The sequence below is a fragment of the Zalophus californianus genome, chromosome 9 (genome assembly GCF_009762305.2).
Source record: "Zalophus californianus isolate mZalCal1 chromosome 9, mZalCal1.pri.v2, whole genome shotgun sequence".
Lineage (NCBI taxonomy): Eukaryota > Metazoa > Chordata > Mammalia > Carnivora > Otariidae > Zalophus > Zalophus californianus.
Genome location: NC_045603.1, coordinates 103,914,648 through 103,935,578, shown reverse-complemented (window position 1 = coordinate 103,935,578; position 20,931 = coordinate 103,914,648). Strand labels below are relative to the sequence as shown.

The 20,931-nt window shown below is 38.2% G+C and overlaps 1 protein-coding gene across 1 annotated transcript in view; it reads right to left on the bottom strand.

The window, feature by feature from the left end:
• ADIPOR2 (adiponectin receptor 2) overlaps nt 1–20,931 on the bottom strand; it is a 99,676-nt gene that overhangs the window by 25,076 nt on the left and 53,669 nt on the right. The window contains 1 exon segment of the mRNA XM_035729124.1: nt 19,937–20,190. Within this exon segment, the coding sequence (XP_035585017.1) occupies nt 19,937–20,107 (171 nt within the window). The 5' untranslated portion in view covers nt 20,108–20,190.

The window sequence follows — 20,931 nt, the reverse complement described above, 5'->3', positions numbered from 1 at the left end:
TCCAGGGAATTCCTGCCCAGGAAGGTTAAGAATACCAGCCAATAAATAACTTCATTATCAGCTTTAGAAACTTCTCAAAAATTCATTTAACTAAACAACAGACTGCTCAATCAGCTCCTTAGTACAATCAATTGTTCAACTGGGCAAATCTGCTCACTTAATCAAACATTTGTTCATTGAGACTTGCTTCACCAATCCTAAAATATCAAATCACAAACTCTGTGCAACACCAATATGACTGTTATATTTTTTTTAAGATTTATTTGAGAGGGAGCACGCGCGCGCACACGTGCGTACACGTACACACAACACGCGCGCGGGGGAGCGGGGCAGAGGGACAGGGAGAGAGAAACTCTAAGCAGACTGTGCCCTAAGCACAGAGTCCAATGTGGGGCTTGATCTCATCACCCTGAGATCACGACCTGAGCTGAAACCAAGAGTCTGACACTTAACAGACTATGCCACCCAGCCACCCCTGTATTCATTTTTTTAAAGATTTTATTTATTTTAGAGAGAGAGCAAGGGAGGGAGGGGGATCTCAAACAGACTCTGCACTGAGAGCCGAGATCATGACCTGAGCCGAAATCAGGAACTGGACGCTCAACTGACTGAGCCACCCAGGCACCCCATGACTGCTGTATTCAAAGACCTGACTTAAACCACTAGGACCCAGACCCCCAAACCCTATAAATATCTATTCATGACCTCTCCTTTGTAAAATACTACTAGGATGCTTTATGTGGAATGCACTCTTACTGCAGCAAGTAATAAACCTGGCTTAGTTTGAGCAACAGGTTATTTAATAGTCTTTTTGGAAAGTTGACAGGCTGAATCCAGCTTAAATTTAGAAATCTGAAATGTGTAGTAAGGTAGTAAGCTGATATAGCTAATGAAGACAAACCCATAGGTTAATGGAAATTAAGGTGTGTACAAAAAATAAAAGCTGAAAGAGAAAAGGCACTGATGAATGTGTCTCTTGAATTGTCCAGTAAAATAAGTACAATATCTAATATAAAACATTCATTTTGGGCTGCCTAAAAATATATATACTCTTAGCCTGTACAGACTAGTTATCTCTAAAGCTAAACAGAAAAGATCTTTAAAATCATCCAATTTTTTTTTTTATTGTCACATAGCAACTCTATCTAATCTTAACTGAATGTCCTAAATACATTTCCCTCTGGAAAAGAAAATGTAGGATCAGCACACAAGAGCCTATTTACAAGATAGCTTTCCTAGGATAAATTAATATACAGTGGCATTCTTATGAGTTTGGTTAAAGTAAAACTGCTCAATAAATAATTCCTAGGTGAAATGAGTAAATGTTGGCTCCTCATCCCCCCATTTATGAAGAAGAATCTGGAGCAGAAGTAAAGTAGGACAACCATAAAGGCTGCTCTCTTTGACTTAGTACCTTGAAAACTCAAAGATGTGAAGAAAACGCGTAAAGATCAGGGCAACCTGGTTTAAAATGCCTCTTTTGTGGTTTTGTCTAAGGAAGCTTACAAAACGCTAAACTATATACTTCAGCAAATTAGTTAAAAGAATCCAGGTTTCGGAGTCAGAGGCCTGGAAGAAATGACCTATGCATTTCAACCAACAAACCACATTATACATTTCAAGAAGAATTCTGGATGATGAAGAATACTGCACCTAGGAGTCTAGAAATCTGGATTTTAGGCCTCAATTGTCTAGGCTTGCTTGCTACCAAACCTTCTGCTACCTTGCACTCTTCATCTTTCATTCTAGCTATGCTGAACACTTTCCAGGCTTAGACACCAGTACATACCAATGTATATTCAATACATGCTAGCTATTATTGGTACTATTCCCTAAAAGCATCATATACTATTTTTACTTGTGTCTTCATATCTGCTGTTCCCTCTGCCTAGAATGCCCTTAGTCTTTTCTCTTAGTTAACTCTGAAACTCAAGTTTTGCCTCCCTAGACCCCCAGCTTAAAGTACAGTTACTCCTATAGTATCCTGCACAATCGTACATCCCTTACCACAAATGTAGTGATTTCCTTGTCTGTCCCTCTAACTGGACTGTTAGCTGCTTAAGGGCAGAAACTATGTTTTATCTTTGTATTCCCAGAGTGCCAATACATACTTAAAAAAACACCGGGGTCCTGGGTGGCTCAGTTGGTTAAGCCATCCAACTCTTTCTTGGTTTCGGCTCAGGTCATGATCTTGGGTCATGAGACTGAGCCCTGTGTTGGGCTCCTCGCAGAGTGTGGAGTCTGCTTGTCCCTGCCCACTCCCCCACACTTGTACTCTCTAAAAATAAATAAATAAAATCTTTTTTTAAAAACACCTAAAAAATCTGCAGAAAGAATAAATGCATGCATGCATCTTTACTAAACTAAATGACTCTTAGTTTTCCCTCCACTCTGACATTCTAGGAACCAGGTTTGGATACTTGGAAGAAAGCTGGGACTATTTAATAGAAACCAGGACATCAGAAGGAAAAGCTTATGGGGAGGGAGCAGGCTAAATTAATTCATTTTAAAGCAGTTAAAGGTCCGATAAAGGGGTCAGTACTAAGATGATAGATTTAGAAAACTACCTCTGTGGAAAAAAAACTGTTGAAGTCAAGGGTGGCTGAGATGTAAGAATAAGTTCAGGATGTGATTACCAGGATTTATTGCAATTACTTGAGTACTATTACAAAGAAGGATGGGGTAACAGAATTCTTATTTATTGTGCACTAACTTTAACATGCCAGACACTGTACTGCTTTTACAAATTAAATGATCAAATCCTCAACAACCTTCTGAGATGAGTATTTTTATCCCCATTTTATGATGTGGAAATCCAGATCTAGCAGGGTAAATAAAGAAATGCAATCTAAGGGAAGTTACACAGCTCTGAGTGGTACCTTGATTCCCAACCTAACGACAGTATCTTACATAAATGAACTAAATTCCTGGTCAATTTCTACAGGCATTTTTTTCAAACTAATATTAAAATATGACCATCATGTAAGCATCTGTTAATGTTTTTGATGTTTAAGGAGGAAAGGGGTCATCCCTGACCCAGCCAATTCCACTCCTAGGTATAGAGCTAACAGAAATGCTTCTATACATTCACCAGAAGACAAGTACTTGAATATTCATAGAAATACTTTTTATAATAGCCCAAAACTTGAAACAACCCACTAGCCTTCATTAATAAATATGTTATAGTCACACAAAGAAAGTTAAAATGAACAAACTACAGCTACACAAAGTACAAATGAATTTCACAAACATGATACTGAGTGAAAGAAGCCAGATATAAGAGTACATACTGAATGGTTCCGATGACATAAAAGTACAAAAACAGGAAAACTAATCTATACCATTAGAAGTCAGGACAATGGTTACCTCTGGGAAAGAGACAGGCATCACTATGGAGGAGGGAAGGCATTAAGGGGACCTCTAGGGGTACTGGTTACACAGGTGGTGCCCAGTTTATACAAATTTATCACACTATCCATTTACAATATACGTACTTTTCTGCATGCATATTATACTTCAGTAAGGTTTTCTGTTGTTTTTTCTCAAAAATGTTGGGAAATAATGATGTAGAAGAGATCAAGATTCAAATCCAGGTCTTGCTGAACCCAAAACTATGCTTTTTTTTTTTCCTCTTACCAAACTGCTTCCTTTGAGATTATCTACTGAAGTACAGAAATGGCTTCACTAAATAAAAACAAACTTGATAAAAGTAGCTATTAGATAGAGTTATTAAGCAAAGACACCTAATTAGACCAATCCATGAAAAACTAATTATGACCCTCATTCATCTTTTATCCTCTAACAAACAAGAGTTAAAACTATCGTGGGGGGACCACAGAAATGTGGAGGTTGAGAAAACCTTAGCTATCACCTAGTTCCAACAACTTAATTCCAATATTAAGAAAATGAGGCCCAAAGAAATAAAGAAAATTGGCCAAAATCACACCGCTGGCTAGCAGTGGACCAGGGCTAAAACTTAGGTTCAATCATTCACTCATTCCTTTCCTTATTTATTGAGCAAATACAACACTCCAAACTATTTTAAGTGTTGGGGATAGGCATTATGTTTAGATTAGCAAAAACAGATAATAACAAAGTCAACCTTTTAAGATGATTACAAAGTCTAATATGAGCAATATCCAATAGATTATGCCCTGTCTTTTGGATAGAACAGTCTGCCTTTCTACAGTGAAATTTAAGCAGATCTTTTCTGACAAAAATACAGGCCTCCAACAATGTATCATATCCAACATTTGTAAGTACTCTCTATATACCAGGCATCATTCTCACTACCACACTACGAGACAAAGTACATACTATCAAATACTCCACTTATGGATAAGGACACATGCAGCTACTCTGGACCTACCCTGCTGAAGTTCCATCAGTCTAGAACATATACATATGCATCATGAGAAAAGGAGAAGGCTATAATCACTAGTTCTCAAATTTTAAGTGTGTCCCAGAATCATATGAGGGAGCTTATAAAAAACAGACTCCTAGTCCAGAGACTTTAATTTTGTAAGTACAGTTAACCCTTGAACAACCAAGGGATGGGGCACTGACCCCCCATGTAGTCAAAAATCCACGTATAACTTTTGATTCCTCACAAACTTAACTACTAATTGTCTACTATGGACCAGAAGCCTTACCAATTATGTAAACAGTTGATTCATACATATTTTGTATGTTATATACTATATTCTTATAATGAAGTAGGCTAAAGAAAATGTTACTAAAAAATCATAAATAAGAGGGCGCCTGGGCGGTTCAGTTGGTTAAGCGACTGCCTTCGGCTCCGGTCATGATCCTGCAGTCCCGGGATCGAGTCCCACATCGGGCTCCCTGCTCAGCAGGGAGTCTGCTTCTCCCTCTGACCCTCTTCCCTCTCGTGCTCTCTATCTCTCATTCTCTCTCCCTCAAATAAATAAAATCTTTAAAAAAAATCATAAATAAGAGAATATACATTTACAGTACTGGTACTTCATATTTCAAAAAAAAAATCCACATAGGTAGACCCATGCAGTTTAAACCTGTATCATTCAAGGGTCAACTGTATTTGATTTCTAGTCCTCTTAAAAACAAACAAAAAAACCATTTTGCTTCTTAAGGAATAAAGTAAATTAACCTCTCCATTGCCTCAAATAAAGGACCCTCACACACAGGGAAATGAATGTAATTGTGCACTATTTCATTTGAAGCTACTTAAGAGTCAATTCCACAATTACAACGGATCACTACCATCTATCACAGAGTCTCTTTTTCCACAATTTTGACCATCTATGAAAACAGTGTCCTTTAAAATGTATTATATTAGAGACAAATAACCATTCAAACTGCCAAATCACACTTTTGACAATAAATCAATGAAAGGAAAATCCAACCCCATGTAGAGAAGTAGTATATTAAATCCTCCAATAAGAGTCCCAGTGTATCACTCACATAAATTCAATGGAACCTTAGTTTCCTCATCTGTAAAACAAATACTACTAATACCTACTCTATAAGGCTACTCCAGGAATGAATGAGATGATATGTGCAAAAGAGCTTAGAAAGTTGTCTCATACATTGTACAGGCCCAATAAATATGAGCTATCATTCTTCTGATAAATAATAAAAATATACTTATTCATCACAGATTAAATAAGTATGTTGACTAATTTTCCCTGAACATCAAAACAGCATGCCCCAATATTCTCCTTCTATACATCTTTTTATGGAAACTACCTGAGACAATTTAGACCTAGAACACTATATTGGCTACTGATAAATTCATTCAACATCTATGTGTTATACATTCACCATGAATCAGAAAGACTGGGCTAGAATCTGAGGATGGGGTGACAAAAGGCAAGATTTGTTCCACCATGGAACATAGTCTACAAGCAAAAATAATTATTAACATCTAACCATATAAATATATAATTACAAGTTATGGTGTGTATTGTGATGAAATATAAATGGTATGCTTTAAAAATAGGAAAGATGAAATAGAATGAAGTGGAGATAGAGAATTTGTGAAAGGTTTTTCTACGGAAGAATAAGCAGCGGTTAGCCAGAAGTGTGGATCTAACAACACCCCGGGCAGAGAAAATAACCACTTTTGAAGGCTCTCTGGCTGAAGAGAACTTAGCCTGTTTAAGGAAATAAGGCCAATGTGGTTAAGGCTCACTGACCAAAAAAGGGAACGTCCTGAAATGAATTCAGACAACCAGAGAGGTGAGATCATCAGAGTCCTGTAGATTATGGACAAGAGTGGGGATTTTGTCCTAAGTGCAATGGGAAGCAAATGATTTTTTTAAAATGGAAATGGCTAACAAAACTCTGCATTTTTTAAGAATTCTCTTTAGCAACTGTGTGAGGAATACATTGGACAAAAACAAGAAACAAAACAGAAAGCCCTATCAGGAGATCTAGCCCAATATTCCAGATGGGAGATGATAGTAGGTTAAAGTAGTTTAACAGTATAGACAAAAAGAACCAAACCATTAGAAGTTGAACAGACACAACTTGAGTTTTTAATAGGTTTGAATTTAATTGCTATTTCCAGAGTCTTCAAGAAGTTAAATAATTAAAATCTTCAGCCACAGCTAACCTAGGTAGATCTCCTGATAAAAACTCAAGAGTAGGGGTGCCTTGGCTCAGTAGTTATGCGTCTGCCTTGGGCTCAGGTCAAGCTCCCAGCGTCCTGGGATGGAGGCCCGCATCAGGCTCCCTGCTCAGCGGGAAGCCTGCTTCTCCCTCTTTCTCTCCCCCTGCTTGTGTTCCTCTCTCACTGTGTCTCTGTCAAATAAATAAAATCTTTAAAAAATAAAAATATAAAAAAAAAAACTCAAGAGTCAGGGACGCCTGGGTGGCTCAGTCAGTTAAGTATCTGCCTTTGGCTCAGGTCATGATCCCAGGGCCCTGGGATGGAGCCTCACATTGGGCTCCTTGCTCAGCAGGTAACCTGCTTCTCGCTCTGCCCGCCACTCCCTCTGCTTGTGCTCTCTCTCAAATAAATAAAATCTTTAAAAAGAAAAAAAACTCGAGTCAACTGTAACCACAATGAGATACCACTTCACACCCACTCGGATGGCTATATTCAAAAAGACAGGCAAGGGACGCATGGGTGGCTCAATCGGTTAAACATCTGCCTTTGGCTCAGGTCATGTTCCCAAAGTCCTGGGATCAAGTCTAGCATTAGGCTCCCTGCTCAGCAGGAAGCCTGCTTCTGCTTCTCCCTCTCCCTTGCTCATGCTCTGTCAAATAAATAAAATCTTTAAATATACATATATATGTTTAAAAAAATAATAAAGACAGACCAAACTAAGTGCCGGCCAGGACATGGAAAAAGTGGAACCCTCAAACACTGCTAGTGGGGATGTAAAATGGTACAGCTGCTACAGAAAGCAGAGAAAGCAGGCTGGCGGTTCCTCAAAATGTTACAAACATAGTTAACACATGATCCAGAAAAATCACTCCTGTGCATAAGAAATGAAACCATATCGGTACACAAAAACTTGTACATCAATGTTCATAGCAACATTTTTGAAGTATGGTACAACCATACAATGGAATATTACTCAGCCATAAAAGAAAATGAAGTTCTGATAGGTGATACAACACAAATGAACCTTCAAAACATTATGCTAAGTAAAAGAGCTGGTCATAAAACACCACACATCCCATGACTCCATTATATAAAAAATCTACAAGAGGAAAATCCATAGAGACAGAAAGGAGACTGGAAATCAGCTGCCTAGAGTTAAAGCGTGGGGATAGGAATGATAGCTAATGGGTAAAAGAGGTTTCTTTTAGAGATAATAAAAAAAATGTTCTAAATTAGAGTGTTGTGATGGTTGCACAACTAAAACTTTTGAATTGTACAACACTTTATAAACAGGTGAACTTTATATATGAATTATCTCAATATTTTTAAAAATAGTGACATTTTCCTTTAACAAACAGCAAAAAATCTAACGATTTCCCAAATATTCCTCAGAGGACACACAGAGATTTGCCTTTTTGCAAACCATGCTCCTGAGAAGTTTTTAATACATTATTGTAAATAAAAGAACTATAGGGGCGCCTGGATGGCACAGCTGTTTAAGCATCTAACTCTTGGTTTCGGCTCAGGGGATGATCTCAGGATGGTGAGATCGAGCCCCATGTCAGACTCTGGTACTAGGCATGAAATCAGCTTGAGATTCTCTCTCCTTTCTCCCTCCCTCCCTCTTGTGTGCTCTCTCTCTAAAAATAAAAATCTTTAAAAAAAAAAAAAAAAAAAGAGGGCGCCTGGGTGGCTCAGTTGGTTAAGCGACTGCCTTCGGCTCAGGTCATGATCCTGGAGTCCCGGGATCAAGTCCCACATCGGGCTCCCTGCTCAGCAGGGAGTCTGCTTCTCCCTCTGGCCCTCTTCCCTCTCGTGCTATCTCTCATTATCTCTCTCTCAAATAAATAAAATCTTTAAAAAAAAAAAAAAAAACTATAACTCTAGGCACTAATTTTTAAACAACAGTGAGCATCTTAGTCACTTGTGTATATTTTAAAAAATACATTCATCCAGGACCCAAAGATTCTGATTTAGTAGGTTAGGATTAAATCCTGGCATTTGTGTTTATTTTCCTTAAAGGGCCATAAGTGATCAGATAAGCATTCCAAAATAGATCCACTGATTTAAAGGAATCTGCTAATAAACCTAATAAACACCTGCACAAAAAGACGTATCACTCTGTAATGGATACAACTACCTTTAAACCTTATTTTTATAAATTTAGAATTTCATTTAACTTGTTTTTTATTTAAAAAAAAAGACACCTCTCTCTCTTGCTTTTCCTATTACATTTTTATCCTTATGCACAACTGGCATTTAATGTAGCTAGAGAATCTAAGAGAAACTACCACATTTTTTTAAAAGCCTATGCAATTTACATTAAGTTCTCTATTTTAAAAAGAGGGAAAAGGCGTGCCTGGGTGGCTGAGTCGGTTAAGCATCTGCCTTTGGCTCAGGTCATGATCCTGGGGTCCAGGATCGAGTCCCATGCTGGGCTTCCTGCTCAGCGGAGAGTCTGCTTCTCCCTCTGCCCCTCCCCTCCAATTCGTGCAAGCTCACTTGTTCTCTCTCAAATAAATAAAATCCTTTTAAAAACTAATAAATATAAAAAGAGGGAACAAATACTCAAAGAAAATGATGCAAAATCATTAGAAATGTGAAAGAACACATCATGATAACGTTAGGTTTATTTCTTTTCAAAATAAACAAAAAATCCACTGAAAAGTTAAAATGCTTCTGGCCTAAAAGAAAATCAGGTATGCACAAAAATTCTGTCAAAAAACAAGTACCAATGGTTGAATCTAACCTCTGGGCTCAACATAAATACTCAGAGGCAGAGTTTGGAAATGAGGAACATGAAGCCAGCCTGCTGCCAATTTTCATAAAGGCATCGTTGTTCAGCAGAAAGTGCAGTCAGAAGACCTAGCACATGTTCTCATTTAGCCATGTGACTTTGGGCACATTACTCTAAGCTTTCTAAATCTCACTTTCATCCACTTTTAAAAAGAGATATCTGGTCTTCCTATTTCAGACTGCAATTTTGAGAGGCAAATGAGATCACGTCTGTGAGAGTGCTACGTACAAATTTAAGGCACTATTAGAATTATTCAGATGGGTACACTCTATTTGCTAACAGTTCACATACTTCCACTTCAAAACTGGAAATTTCAAGAAATGAATCCTTCCTCCAAAAACAAACAAAAAAAAATCAGTGTATGGAACTCATTACACCCCTGGAAGATATTAAGTTAGTATCTTGTCTTTAATTTCAGTCTCAAAATTACATAGTTTTCTGTAACTCTATCTTCCTTCTTTTCTCTCCTATCATTATTCTATACTAACAACTCTGAAATTAACAGCAAGGGACAGTACTGTATACAGATTAAATATAGAACGTCATGGATGAAGAGGAGGGGCAAGGGAAAACCAGAGCAGTAGAAAAGTTTTCGTTGCTTCTATGATCCAGTAAGTTTTCTTACTTAAACCACCTCCCAGGTAGGTAGTACATAGACACTGGTCTCTCCATAAACCACCTTCTCATTTTCAGCAAAGAACTTCCACTCCAAAGAGAAACAATACAGAAGGGACAAATTTTCATTAGGAACAAAAACACGTAATTTCCTCTTTAGTAATTGAGGAAAGTAAACAAGATGGTTTCAGAGAGTCTTTTCAACTCTAACATTCCACAATCTAAGGATCTCATTCTCTCACTCCAAGATTCCTCACAGAAAATGTTAAAACAGATGTGAAGAGAGAAATGGTTCTTTTGTTCAGGATTTTGGCTTCTGAGTTAACTCTACGATTAAAGGAAAATCAAATACAGGTTTTCAAGGCAATATAATGAGTTCATTCATAAGGATGAAAAAAATCACATTCGCTCAATTATTTGTTAGTGAAACAAAGAGCACAAACGTTGTATTTAGAAGATACCACTCTATCAAGTGAAAATGATAAATAAAAATACATAGTATAAAATGAAACACTGTGAATCTGACACAAAAGGGACTGGATGGATAAATTCTAAATTCTAAAAACACTTTACTGTCTCATTAACTAATATTATAAACATAACTTTGTTGCCATTGTTAATCTCAAATTGGCTAGTCTGAAATTCCTTCTAGCTTTAATAAGTCTTTAGCTTCAATAATCGTGTCAGTTTTGAATATAGTTAAAAAACAGTGGCACATTAAAAATCATATAGCAATAGTTAATACCTATTCAATTAGACTAAAGAGAATCTCAAATCTCACATTTTAAAACAAAACTCTTGATTCCCCCTTTTTAAGCCTGCCTCCCCCACCTTACCAATCCCAGTTTTTGTGCAGTTAAAATATCCAGCAATCACCCTTGATTACCCTCTTTTCCTCACTCTCCACATCGAATCCATCAGGAAGTCCTGCTGGCTTGCCCTCCAAGATATACTGGGAATCCCTCCACTTCCCTCCATTTCTGCGGCTACTACCACCCTGTTTCAAGCCAACATCTTCTCTCACGTAGAATATTCTACAGGTTCCTGTCCTTCCATTCTGTCTTCTCACAGTTCCTTCTCCACATCCAAAGTGATCTTTTAAAAATCACAATCCCGCCCTCCTGTTTAAACACCCCAAAGGCTCTTCACTTTTTAGCAGATTTTATTAAAATAAAATCTAAACTCCTTCTGTACACCATATTATATGATCTGGTCCCTCCCTGGCCTACTGACCTCATCTCATTTCACTCTTTCTTCTTGTTCCTCATGCTCTAATTGCACTGGCCTTCTTTCAGTTCTCAAGGGGGAAAAAAGGGGGGGGGAGGAGAGACAGGAGGAGACAGAAACAGCAGAGGGGAAAAAGCTTATTCCACCTCTGGCCCCCTATACTAGCTTGCTTCCTCCACCTGGAAATACTCTTCCCCTAAGCTCTTTGCTGGTTCCTCATCACTCAGGCCTCACCTCAAACATGCTTTTCTTAACTATAGCTAAAGAACTTGGGGGGGTGGGGGGGTTGACGGAGCACAGAGGATTTTTAGGGCACTAAAAGCACTCTGCATAATACCATAATGATGGATATATGTCATACATTTGTCCAAACCCATAGTATATACAACATCATGAGTAAACTGTAAACTATGAACTTTGGGTAATTACGATGTGTCCATATAGGCTCATGAATTGTAACAAAGATAGCACTCTGGTCGGGGACGTTCACAGTGGGGGAGACTATGCATGTGTGAGGGCAAGGAGTATGCAGAAAATCTCTATATTTTCCCCTCAATTTTTCTGTGAACCTAAAAACTGCTCTAAAAAAAAACAGTAAGAAATAAATGTCTTCAAAATTCTCTTACCTCATTACTTTAGCATACTTTTCTCCTCATAGCAATTATCACCATCTGTAATTAGTTTATTCATTTATGTGTTCAGGGTTTTATCGTGTGTCTTCACCTCTGCACTTGCACCATGCAGGCAAAAATCGTGGCTCTTACCCATCACATACTCCTAGCACTTAGAAACGCACCTGGCCCAGAGCAGGCAAACAGGGCCACTATGTTCCACCCTGTAGGCTGTGCACAGCACAACTTAAAATGAATCATTTATAAAGATTATGATTTGATGAAATCTCTTGGAGATTTGCAAAATGACAGACCTGGATCTGAGAAAATACATTCCTACAATACTTCCATTAATAGAAGACATAATAGTTCTAGATATGCTATTGTGACAATGGGCTACTGAGGTAGTCAGTACATATATTAGCTTTCTCAACCTGGGTACTTACTGACATACTTGGCTAGATACTTCTTTGTTATGGGAGCTGTCTGTGCATTATAGGATCTTTATCAGCAACCTTGGCCTCTACCCACAAGATGCTAGTAGCACAACTACCCTAGTTTTGACAACCAAAAATGTCTCCAGACACTGGAAATTCCTGGGAGGCTGGAATGGTCGCTTAAGCATTCACTGTCTAAGTTTTCTCATCTATAACACATAGAGACCCAACATATCATAGAATAGTCAGTTCAACTGCACATACTCGTTTACATCATCTTAGGTAACCTCTGGATATTTACACTACTAAGTTTTGTTTTGTTTTGTTTTAACACAATGCTCATTATTAAAATTCAGGGCAACAGTCCGGAACAGAAAAGCAAGCATCAAATCTAAAAACTAGAAGAATTTTCACAAATTCTCACATTATTCATATAATATGCATACAGAAGACATACACAATGTTCTTTTTGCTCTTTTCTCAGAGAAACTGATGCACTGAAAAGTTCTGCAAAGTTATAACCAGGAGTCAGATAAACAGAAGAATCTACATCTTCCAAATGTCATTCCGGTATTCTGTGGTATAAGAAAATTCTCTCCAGCATCTGATGCAGCACTGAAAATTTGTGTTTTTTTTTTTTAAAGATTTTATTTATTTATTGGGGGGGGGGGCAGAGGAAGGACAAGCCCCAATATGGAGCTTGATCCCATGACCCTGAGATCATGACCTGAGCCGAAATCAAGAGTTGGACACTTAACCAACTTAGCCATCCAGGCACCCCTAGCACTGAAAATTTATTTTATGAAGTACAGTAACCTACATAAAGATGCTGGGATAGGGAATGGCTTTTTCCTTACAAACTGTGGCAGATTATATATTAAAGTTTTCAATTATTCACTCACTCCTTTCCCATAGAGAAATAGAACCCCATCCCATTATCTTTGGACCTGGCCACATAACTGCTTTGGCCAATGGAACATAAGCAAATGTGACATACATCACATATGGGCAGAAACTTTGAAGGCAAATGTGTGATTTGATTTGTTCTCTGGGACTTTTGCAATCTGCCACAAGAACATGTCCCAGACAGCCTCCTTCAGCCTGGGTCCCAGAGTAAGAATACTCATGGAGCTGACCCACAACAGAATGGCAACCTAGAGCAGTCACACTTGACCCACAGCCCTCATGTATGTTTCTATTGTTCTAAGTCATTGAGCGTTTAGACTATTTAGTTCCTGCAGCAAAAGCTGACTAACACAGGGATGTACTTTTTTGGTGCACAAACATTAAAATATTTACATAACTATAAATTTCAGTGTGTATGACCTTATAAGTTGTTCTCTCTCTCTTGCTCTCTTTCTCTACACACACACACACACACACACACACACACACAATCTTACCTTCTGCTTTTCTTTAACATTCAATATGCATGTTATGAACATTTTTAGATTAAAAAATTACCAGAACATCTTTCTGCACTGAAGATAGTTGTGTTACAATTCTCAAATTCACATTTTGATATTCCAATACCACAAAAATAAACAAAGTACAGATTCCAAGTATAGGTCCAAAGAATCCAGGAAAGATTCTTCACAAATCTAGAGTTAGAATATAGTAGGCCTGGGATGCCTAGGTGGCTCAGTCGGTTAAGCATCTGCCTTTGGCTCAGGTCATGATCTCAGGGTCCTGGGATCAAGTCCTGCATTGGGCTCCTTACTCAGCAGGGAGCCTGCTTCTCCTCTGCCTGCCACTCTCCCTTATTATGCATGCGCGCACGCTCTCTTTCTCTGACAAATAAATAAAATCTTTAAAAATAAAGAATATAGTAGGCCGGGGCGCCTGGGTGGCTCAGTCATTAAGCGTCTGCCTTAGGCTCAGGTCATGATCCCAGGGTCCTGGGATCGAGCCCTGCATCGGGCTCCCTGCTCAGCAGGAAGCCTGCTTCTCCCTCTCCCCCTCCCCCTGCTTGTGTTCCCTCTCTCGTGGTGTCTCTGTCAAACAAATAAATAAAATCTTTAAAAAAAAAAAAATATGTATATATATATAGTAGGCCTTGGTGTCCTCCAATTCAGTCTTAGTAAGTGTTCTTTTATAGTCCAAAAACACCTAAAAAATAAGGGTCTTATATCTACACGTTTGCTGTCCATAGAGGGCAAAATATACTCATTTATAAAAGGAATAAGCAAAAAATTAAAGGTTTTATGTAATTCTAATTTTATTATTATTTATTATTATTCTGTGTGGGAAACCAGAAAGTTTAAAATAATTTCAGTGCATGAGAAACACACTTGGAAAAAAAGTTCACTTGTTTGTTTGAAACATCTTTTTTACATGACAGAGAAAGAACTGCTTATTACACATGCCGTGAATACTTACCACCTGCTATTCACAATTAGATCTACTCCAAGGTCTGGCTTCTATTCCCACTCCTCCACCAAAATAGCTCTTGTTAAGTTCACCTAGGAACACCATGTTTCCAGAACCAATGGTCACTGGTCTATCCTTTTTGTCCGTGATCCCTTTAGCAGCACTAGAAACAAACCAATCACTGCTACTGCTCCCTCCCCTCCTTCTTGAAAGACTTTCCGGGTTTTTGTGATGTAACACTTTCCAGGGTTTTCCTCCTACCTTACCTACTTACTCTCTCTCCTTGAAATGCCCTGAGAATGCTGGCGTCCTTCAGGCTGGATCCTAGGCCCTTCTCTTTTCCCTCTCTTCTCTCTTCCTCTCTTAAGTAACCTTAACCACTGAATGGTTTTAAGTATCATATCTACATTGCAGCTAGTTCCTAAATAAATTACTTCTTTCCAGCCCAGGCCACTCTTAGGAATGCCACACTCTTAGCCAACTAACTTTTAGACGCATCCACTAAGATGTCTCACGTGCATTTTATATTTAACACAACCAAAAGCAAGCTCTTGATCCTCCCACCTAAACTTAACTTCACCTCCAAACTTACCGTCTAGTTTTTCCCATCTCAGAATACAGAATCATACCCCAGCAATCCCAAGTATTCACGTCATACCTCAGACTCATTGTCATTTCCTTCCCTTCTCCCTTAACCCATCATATCCAATCTACCAGCAAATTCTGTCAACTCTACCTCCAAAGCACAGCTCAAATGTATCCACTTCTTGCCAACTCAACTATCACCATCAACCCAGAATAAGCAACTCTCATGAATTTCTGTAGCAGCCTTCTGACTCATCTCCAAGTTTCTCTCCCGACCAACAGCCCCCAAAATCTGCTGTCTTCACATAAGAGCCCAAAGTGATCTTTCTAGAATGCAAATAAAATCTTATCAGTCCTTTGCTAAAACTTTCCAATAACCTCCAATATACTTTCTCCATACCATGGTCTACAAAGGTTCTTACCTAAATTTTTTTTCCTCATTTCTTACTATCCTCCCCCTACCCACTGACCACACTTAAATATGCCAAGTTCTTTTCAGATTCAGGACCTTGCACACACTACTATTAATTAAAATGCCCTGTACACACTTCCTCCTTTCCTCTTCCCCAATTTTCCATCAATCATTACTAAGCATTCAGTTACACAATCACTTCTAGAAACTGCCAGCGGTACTAATAATCACCATCAGTTCAGTTCTTTAAATAGGATATTAGTATATTTCAGAATAATTCAATGTGAGGCACCTGGCTGGCTCAGTCAGTAAAGCATGCAACTCTTGATCTTGGGGTTGTGAGTTCAAGCCCCACATTGGGTGTAGAGATTACTTAAAAACAAAATCTTAAAAAAAAAAAAATAGTTCAATGTGTACATTCTGGAAACCCTTGAACATTTCTTAGTATCAGAAAATTGATAAAAATGTAGGATCCTGGGGTAGCTAGGTGGCTCAGTCAGTTAAGCGTCTGCCTTTGGCTCAGGTCATGATCACAGGGTCCTGGGATCAAGCCCTGCATTGGGCTCCTTGCTCAGCAGGGAGTCTGCTTCTCCCTCTTACTGTCCCTCTGTACATGCATGTGCGTGCACTCTCTCACTCAAATAAATAAAATCTTTTTTAAAAATGTAGAGTCCTATCATAACTGGAAAGGAACACAGGTATCATCTATGACAAATACAAATCAAGGATAATTAAGTTAACTTTTTATATTTAACAAGGGTAGATGATGGGTCTCCTGACCGTGTGTTCAATAACTTAGTCAACTCTCTTCCAATTCTGTTTACTACATCTCCATTTTCTTTAAGATAACCTCAATCATTTAAAAAAAAAAATCCCTAAATTCATATGGATGACAAAGGGCCTCGAATAGTCAAAACAGTATGTTTTTTTAAGATTTTATTTATTTGAGAGAGAGCACAAGTGGGGGATGGGAGGGGCAGAGGGAGAGGGAGAAGCAGAATCCCCACTGAGCAGGGAGCCCGACATGGGGCTCGATCCCAGGACCCTGAGATCATGACCTGAGCCAAAGGTCACCGATTGAGTCACCCAGGCTCCCCTAGTCAAAATAGTCTAGAGAAAGAACAACAATGCTGGAAATATCCCACTTCCTTCAAAACATATTACAAAAGGACAGTAACCAAAATTGTATGGTACTGGCAGGAAGACATACAGACCAATGGAACAGAATCATGAGCCCAGAAATAAACTCAGCATATATAGTCAAGTGATCTTCGGCAAGAAGAGCAAGACTTATATAATGGGAAAGAGACTACAGAGTCTCTCCAATAAATGGTACTAGAAAACTGGATACCCACGCGCAAAAGAGTAAAAATGGACCCTTACATAATACACAAAAATCAATTCAAAATGACTTAACTCAAAAAAACCTAAATGTAAAAACCTAAAACTATAAATCTCCTAGAAGAAAATACAGAGGAAAAGTTAAGTTTTACAACACTGGTTTTGGTAGTGATTTCTTGGATATGACATCAAAAGCACAAATAATAAAAGCAAATTAGACAAGTGAGACTATGTCACCTAAATAGCTCCTGCATAGCAAAGAAAACAATCAACAGAATGAAAAGGTAACCTATGGAGTAGGAGAAAATATTTGCAAACCATATATCTGATGAGTTAATATCCAAAATATAAAAGGAACTCCTAAAACTCAACAGAAAAAAAGAAGAAAAAACAACTCAATTGGTTTATAAATGGATTTAAAAAATGGGCAAAAGATGTGAACAGACATTTCTCCAAGTATACAAGTAGAGGAAAAGAATGCTCAACATCACTAATCATCCAAAAAATGCAAAGCAAAACTACAGTGAGGTACCACATCACATCTGTTAGGATAGCCATTATCAAAAAAGAAAACAGTATGTGTTGGCGAGGATGTGGAGAAAATGAGAACCCTTGTGCACTATTGATGGGAATGTAAAACGATGCAGCTCCTATGGAAAACAGTATGGAGGTTCCTCAAAAAAACTAAAAATAGAACTGTCATATGATCCAGTAATCCTACTTCTGGGTATATACAAAAAAAAAAAAAACTGAGAACAGTATTGACAGTATTCATAATGGCCAAGAGGTACAAACAACCTAAACGTTCATCAGTGGATAAATGGCTAAGACAAGGCGGTATATACCCATAATGGAATAGTATTTAGCCTTAAAAAAGAAGTCTTGATATATGCTACAACATGTGCAAACCTTGAGAATATTATGCTAAGTGAAATAAGCCAGTAATAGAAGGAGAGATACTGCATGATTCCACCTACATGAGATATCTAAAGCAGTCAGACTCATAAAAGCAGAAAGCACAATGGCAGCTGCCAAGGGCTAGCAGGGGCAGAGAAAACGGGAGGTTTTCAGTCATGCAAGCTGTAAAAGTTCTAGAGCTCTAATGGACATATAGTTAGCAATAATTCATGTTGTGTTTACAGTAATAAAAAGGAAAATAAAACAAAACACCTCCAGTCACTCATCCAAGTAAAATAACAACTATTTAGGCCTTAGTAGCAAATGAGAGAAAGAGCTTGCTGAGCTTAGATAGGAAAGTCTTAGCTACTAGTACACATTACTATAAAATGGCAGCAAGAAAGCAAGGTCTTAACTGTAGACGGAAGTTCTTACCCCAGATATCTGTTAAACTTCTCTCTAAACAGTAATAATGCTGGTTTAAAGACCAAATAATATTATACTTACTATAGGCAAATAGGTGCTTTTTTAATCCTACTGACCTGTCCTCTGTATGTGTGGGCACCTACACACGCATGCATGCAAATCTTTCACTATAGCACGATCTAGCCAAGAAGATAAAGTTGGCTTAAGAATAGAAGAACTACCTTCAATTTCCTATATTGTACCTATATTGCTACAGTGCTCTGATGAAATTCTTGTAATAGGTCTGAAAAGACAAGAAAACCCTCTGGAGTTCAAACCAACACCACTATTACCCACACAATAAACATATCTCTTAGGATGGTAAAGATACAGTTTGGAGTAGAGGCTTTCAAAATGTCTTAACTACAACCCACATTAAGAAATGTATATATTATTCATTTATATAAAACTAAACAATTTCAACAAATAATTTAAATGTATATTACTACATACATGCACCTCACTGTTCTCTTGCTATTTAATTTTTTAAACACTACTTGTAGTACCAAAATCAATTTTACAAACCACTAATGGAAACAACCTACAGTTTGAGAAACATTGTACTAGAGTCACAACAGTGAACACATGCTACAGAATTCCAAGGATACAAAGCACATAACAAAATGTATAAAACAATGACTTTCTGATGCTGTTCATAGATACTTATACCTTTGCTCTCTAGGCATAGTTGCTTAAATAATTTAAAAGCTGCTCTTTTCTCTAGGAAGTAAAAGGAAAGATGAAAATCTGCCTTCTGTTCCCAGAATTCTAGTGACTCCCAAGGTAGACACTAGAGATAAACCATATTTGGAGTAGTTCTAGCACAGAGTTAGAATTTCTCCGAAAATATAAATGATAATATGTCATAACTAAAACATGGTTGAATTATAAAGATTAAATAGTAACTACAAAAATCCATTTCCTTTCTCGGGCGCCTGGGTGGCCTCAGTTGGTTAAGTGACTGCCTTTGGCTCAGGTCATGATCCCAGGGTCCTGGGATCGAGTCCCACATCAGGCTCCCCCTGCTCTGCAGGGAGCCTGCCACTCCCCCTGCTGTGCTCTCTGTCAAATAAATAAATAAAGTCTTTTTTTTTTTTTTAAAGATTTTATTTATTTATTTGAGAGAGAGAGAGAATGAGAGATAGAAAGCATGAGAGGGAAGAGGGTCAGAGGGAGAAGCAGACTCCCTGCTGAGCAGGGAGCCCGATGCAGGACTCGATCCCGGGACTCCAGGATCATGACCTGAGCTGAAGGCAGTTGCTTAACCAACTGAGCCACCCAGGCGCCCATAAATAAAGTCTTAAAAAAAAAATCCATTTCCTTTCTCAAACAAGATAAAGCAGATTAAGTATGATTTCAGGGTCAGCAGAAAAGGATTAACTATAAAATCAAATAACACCTAGCTAATTTAAAAATGAGACTTTATTTGTCCTGAACAAAAACTTACAAATGTGCTCAATATTCCTTTTCAAAACCCATCCTCTCTCCAGCAACATCCCCATACTTTTTTTTTTTCTCTAAATATCTTCCCTCCAACCACATTCCCATAAACATTGTTTTACTTACCATCCTTCCCCTTTAACTTACTTTTTTATGGTGGGAAGAAAGAACAGATGCCCCTAAAACAGGTTCCAAATTTCCTTGGTGGCTGTCATTATCACCTCTCCTTGTACCATCCAGCTGGTGCCCTTTTCTGAGCCTTATATCTGGCTCTGGAGTCCTGCTGCACCCCAATCGGTTTTCTGCTGTCTGGTTCATGGGATACCCAAGCCTTTCTTACAAAGAGGTCTTCCTTTCTGTCCCTTCTGGGGAGGATGGACTTTCTGGATAGTGAGTTGACCCTAAGGAGAGGAAAGTTGTGAATTAACATATTTTAAATAAACACATTAAATGAGTGCTGAGGGAAGACAAAGGTTGTATTATTATACGCTCAAACAATAGAATACCCAGCAATCATTAAAAATAATAAAATAGGGCGCCTGGATGGCTCAGTGCGTTGAGTGGCTGCCTTCAGCTCAAGTCATGATCCCAGAGTCCTGGGACTCCCTGCTCAGTGGGGAGCCTGCTACTCCCTCTCCCTTTGTCCATTCCCCAGTTCATGTGTGCGCCTGTGCACACATGCACTCTCTCTCAAATAAATAATAAAATCTTTAAAAAAAAAAAAAAAAAAGAGGGGCGCCTGGGCGGCTCAGTCGTTAAGCATCTGCCTTTAGCTCAGGTCATGATCCCAGGGTCCTGGGATTGACCCCGCATCAGGCTCCCTGCTCAGGGGGAAGCCTGCTTCTCCCTCTCCCACTCCCCAGTTTGTGTTCCCTCTCTCAGTGTGTCTCTCTGTCAAATAAATAAATAAAATCTTAAAAAAAAAAAAAGAACAAAACAATGTATAAAATATCTGTATTTGCTAACAGGAAAGATGGTCAAAATCAATTTTTTTTAAAAAATCAGAATACAAGACATGTATATGTTCCCAGAAGTTATAAAAGTATAATTGTATACACACAGAATAATTACTAGAAAATATTAAAAACTGTACTCTTGGTACTGAAGTACATAGGGAAGAATCTAAGGTCTCAAGTGAGAAA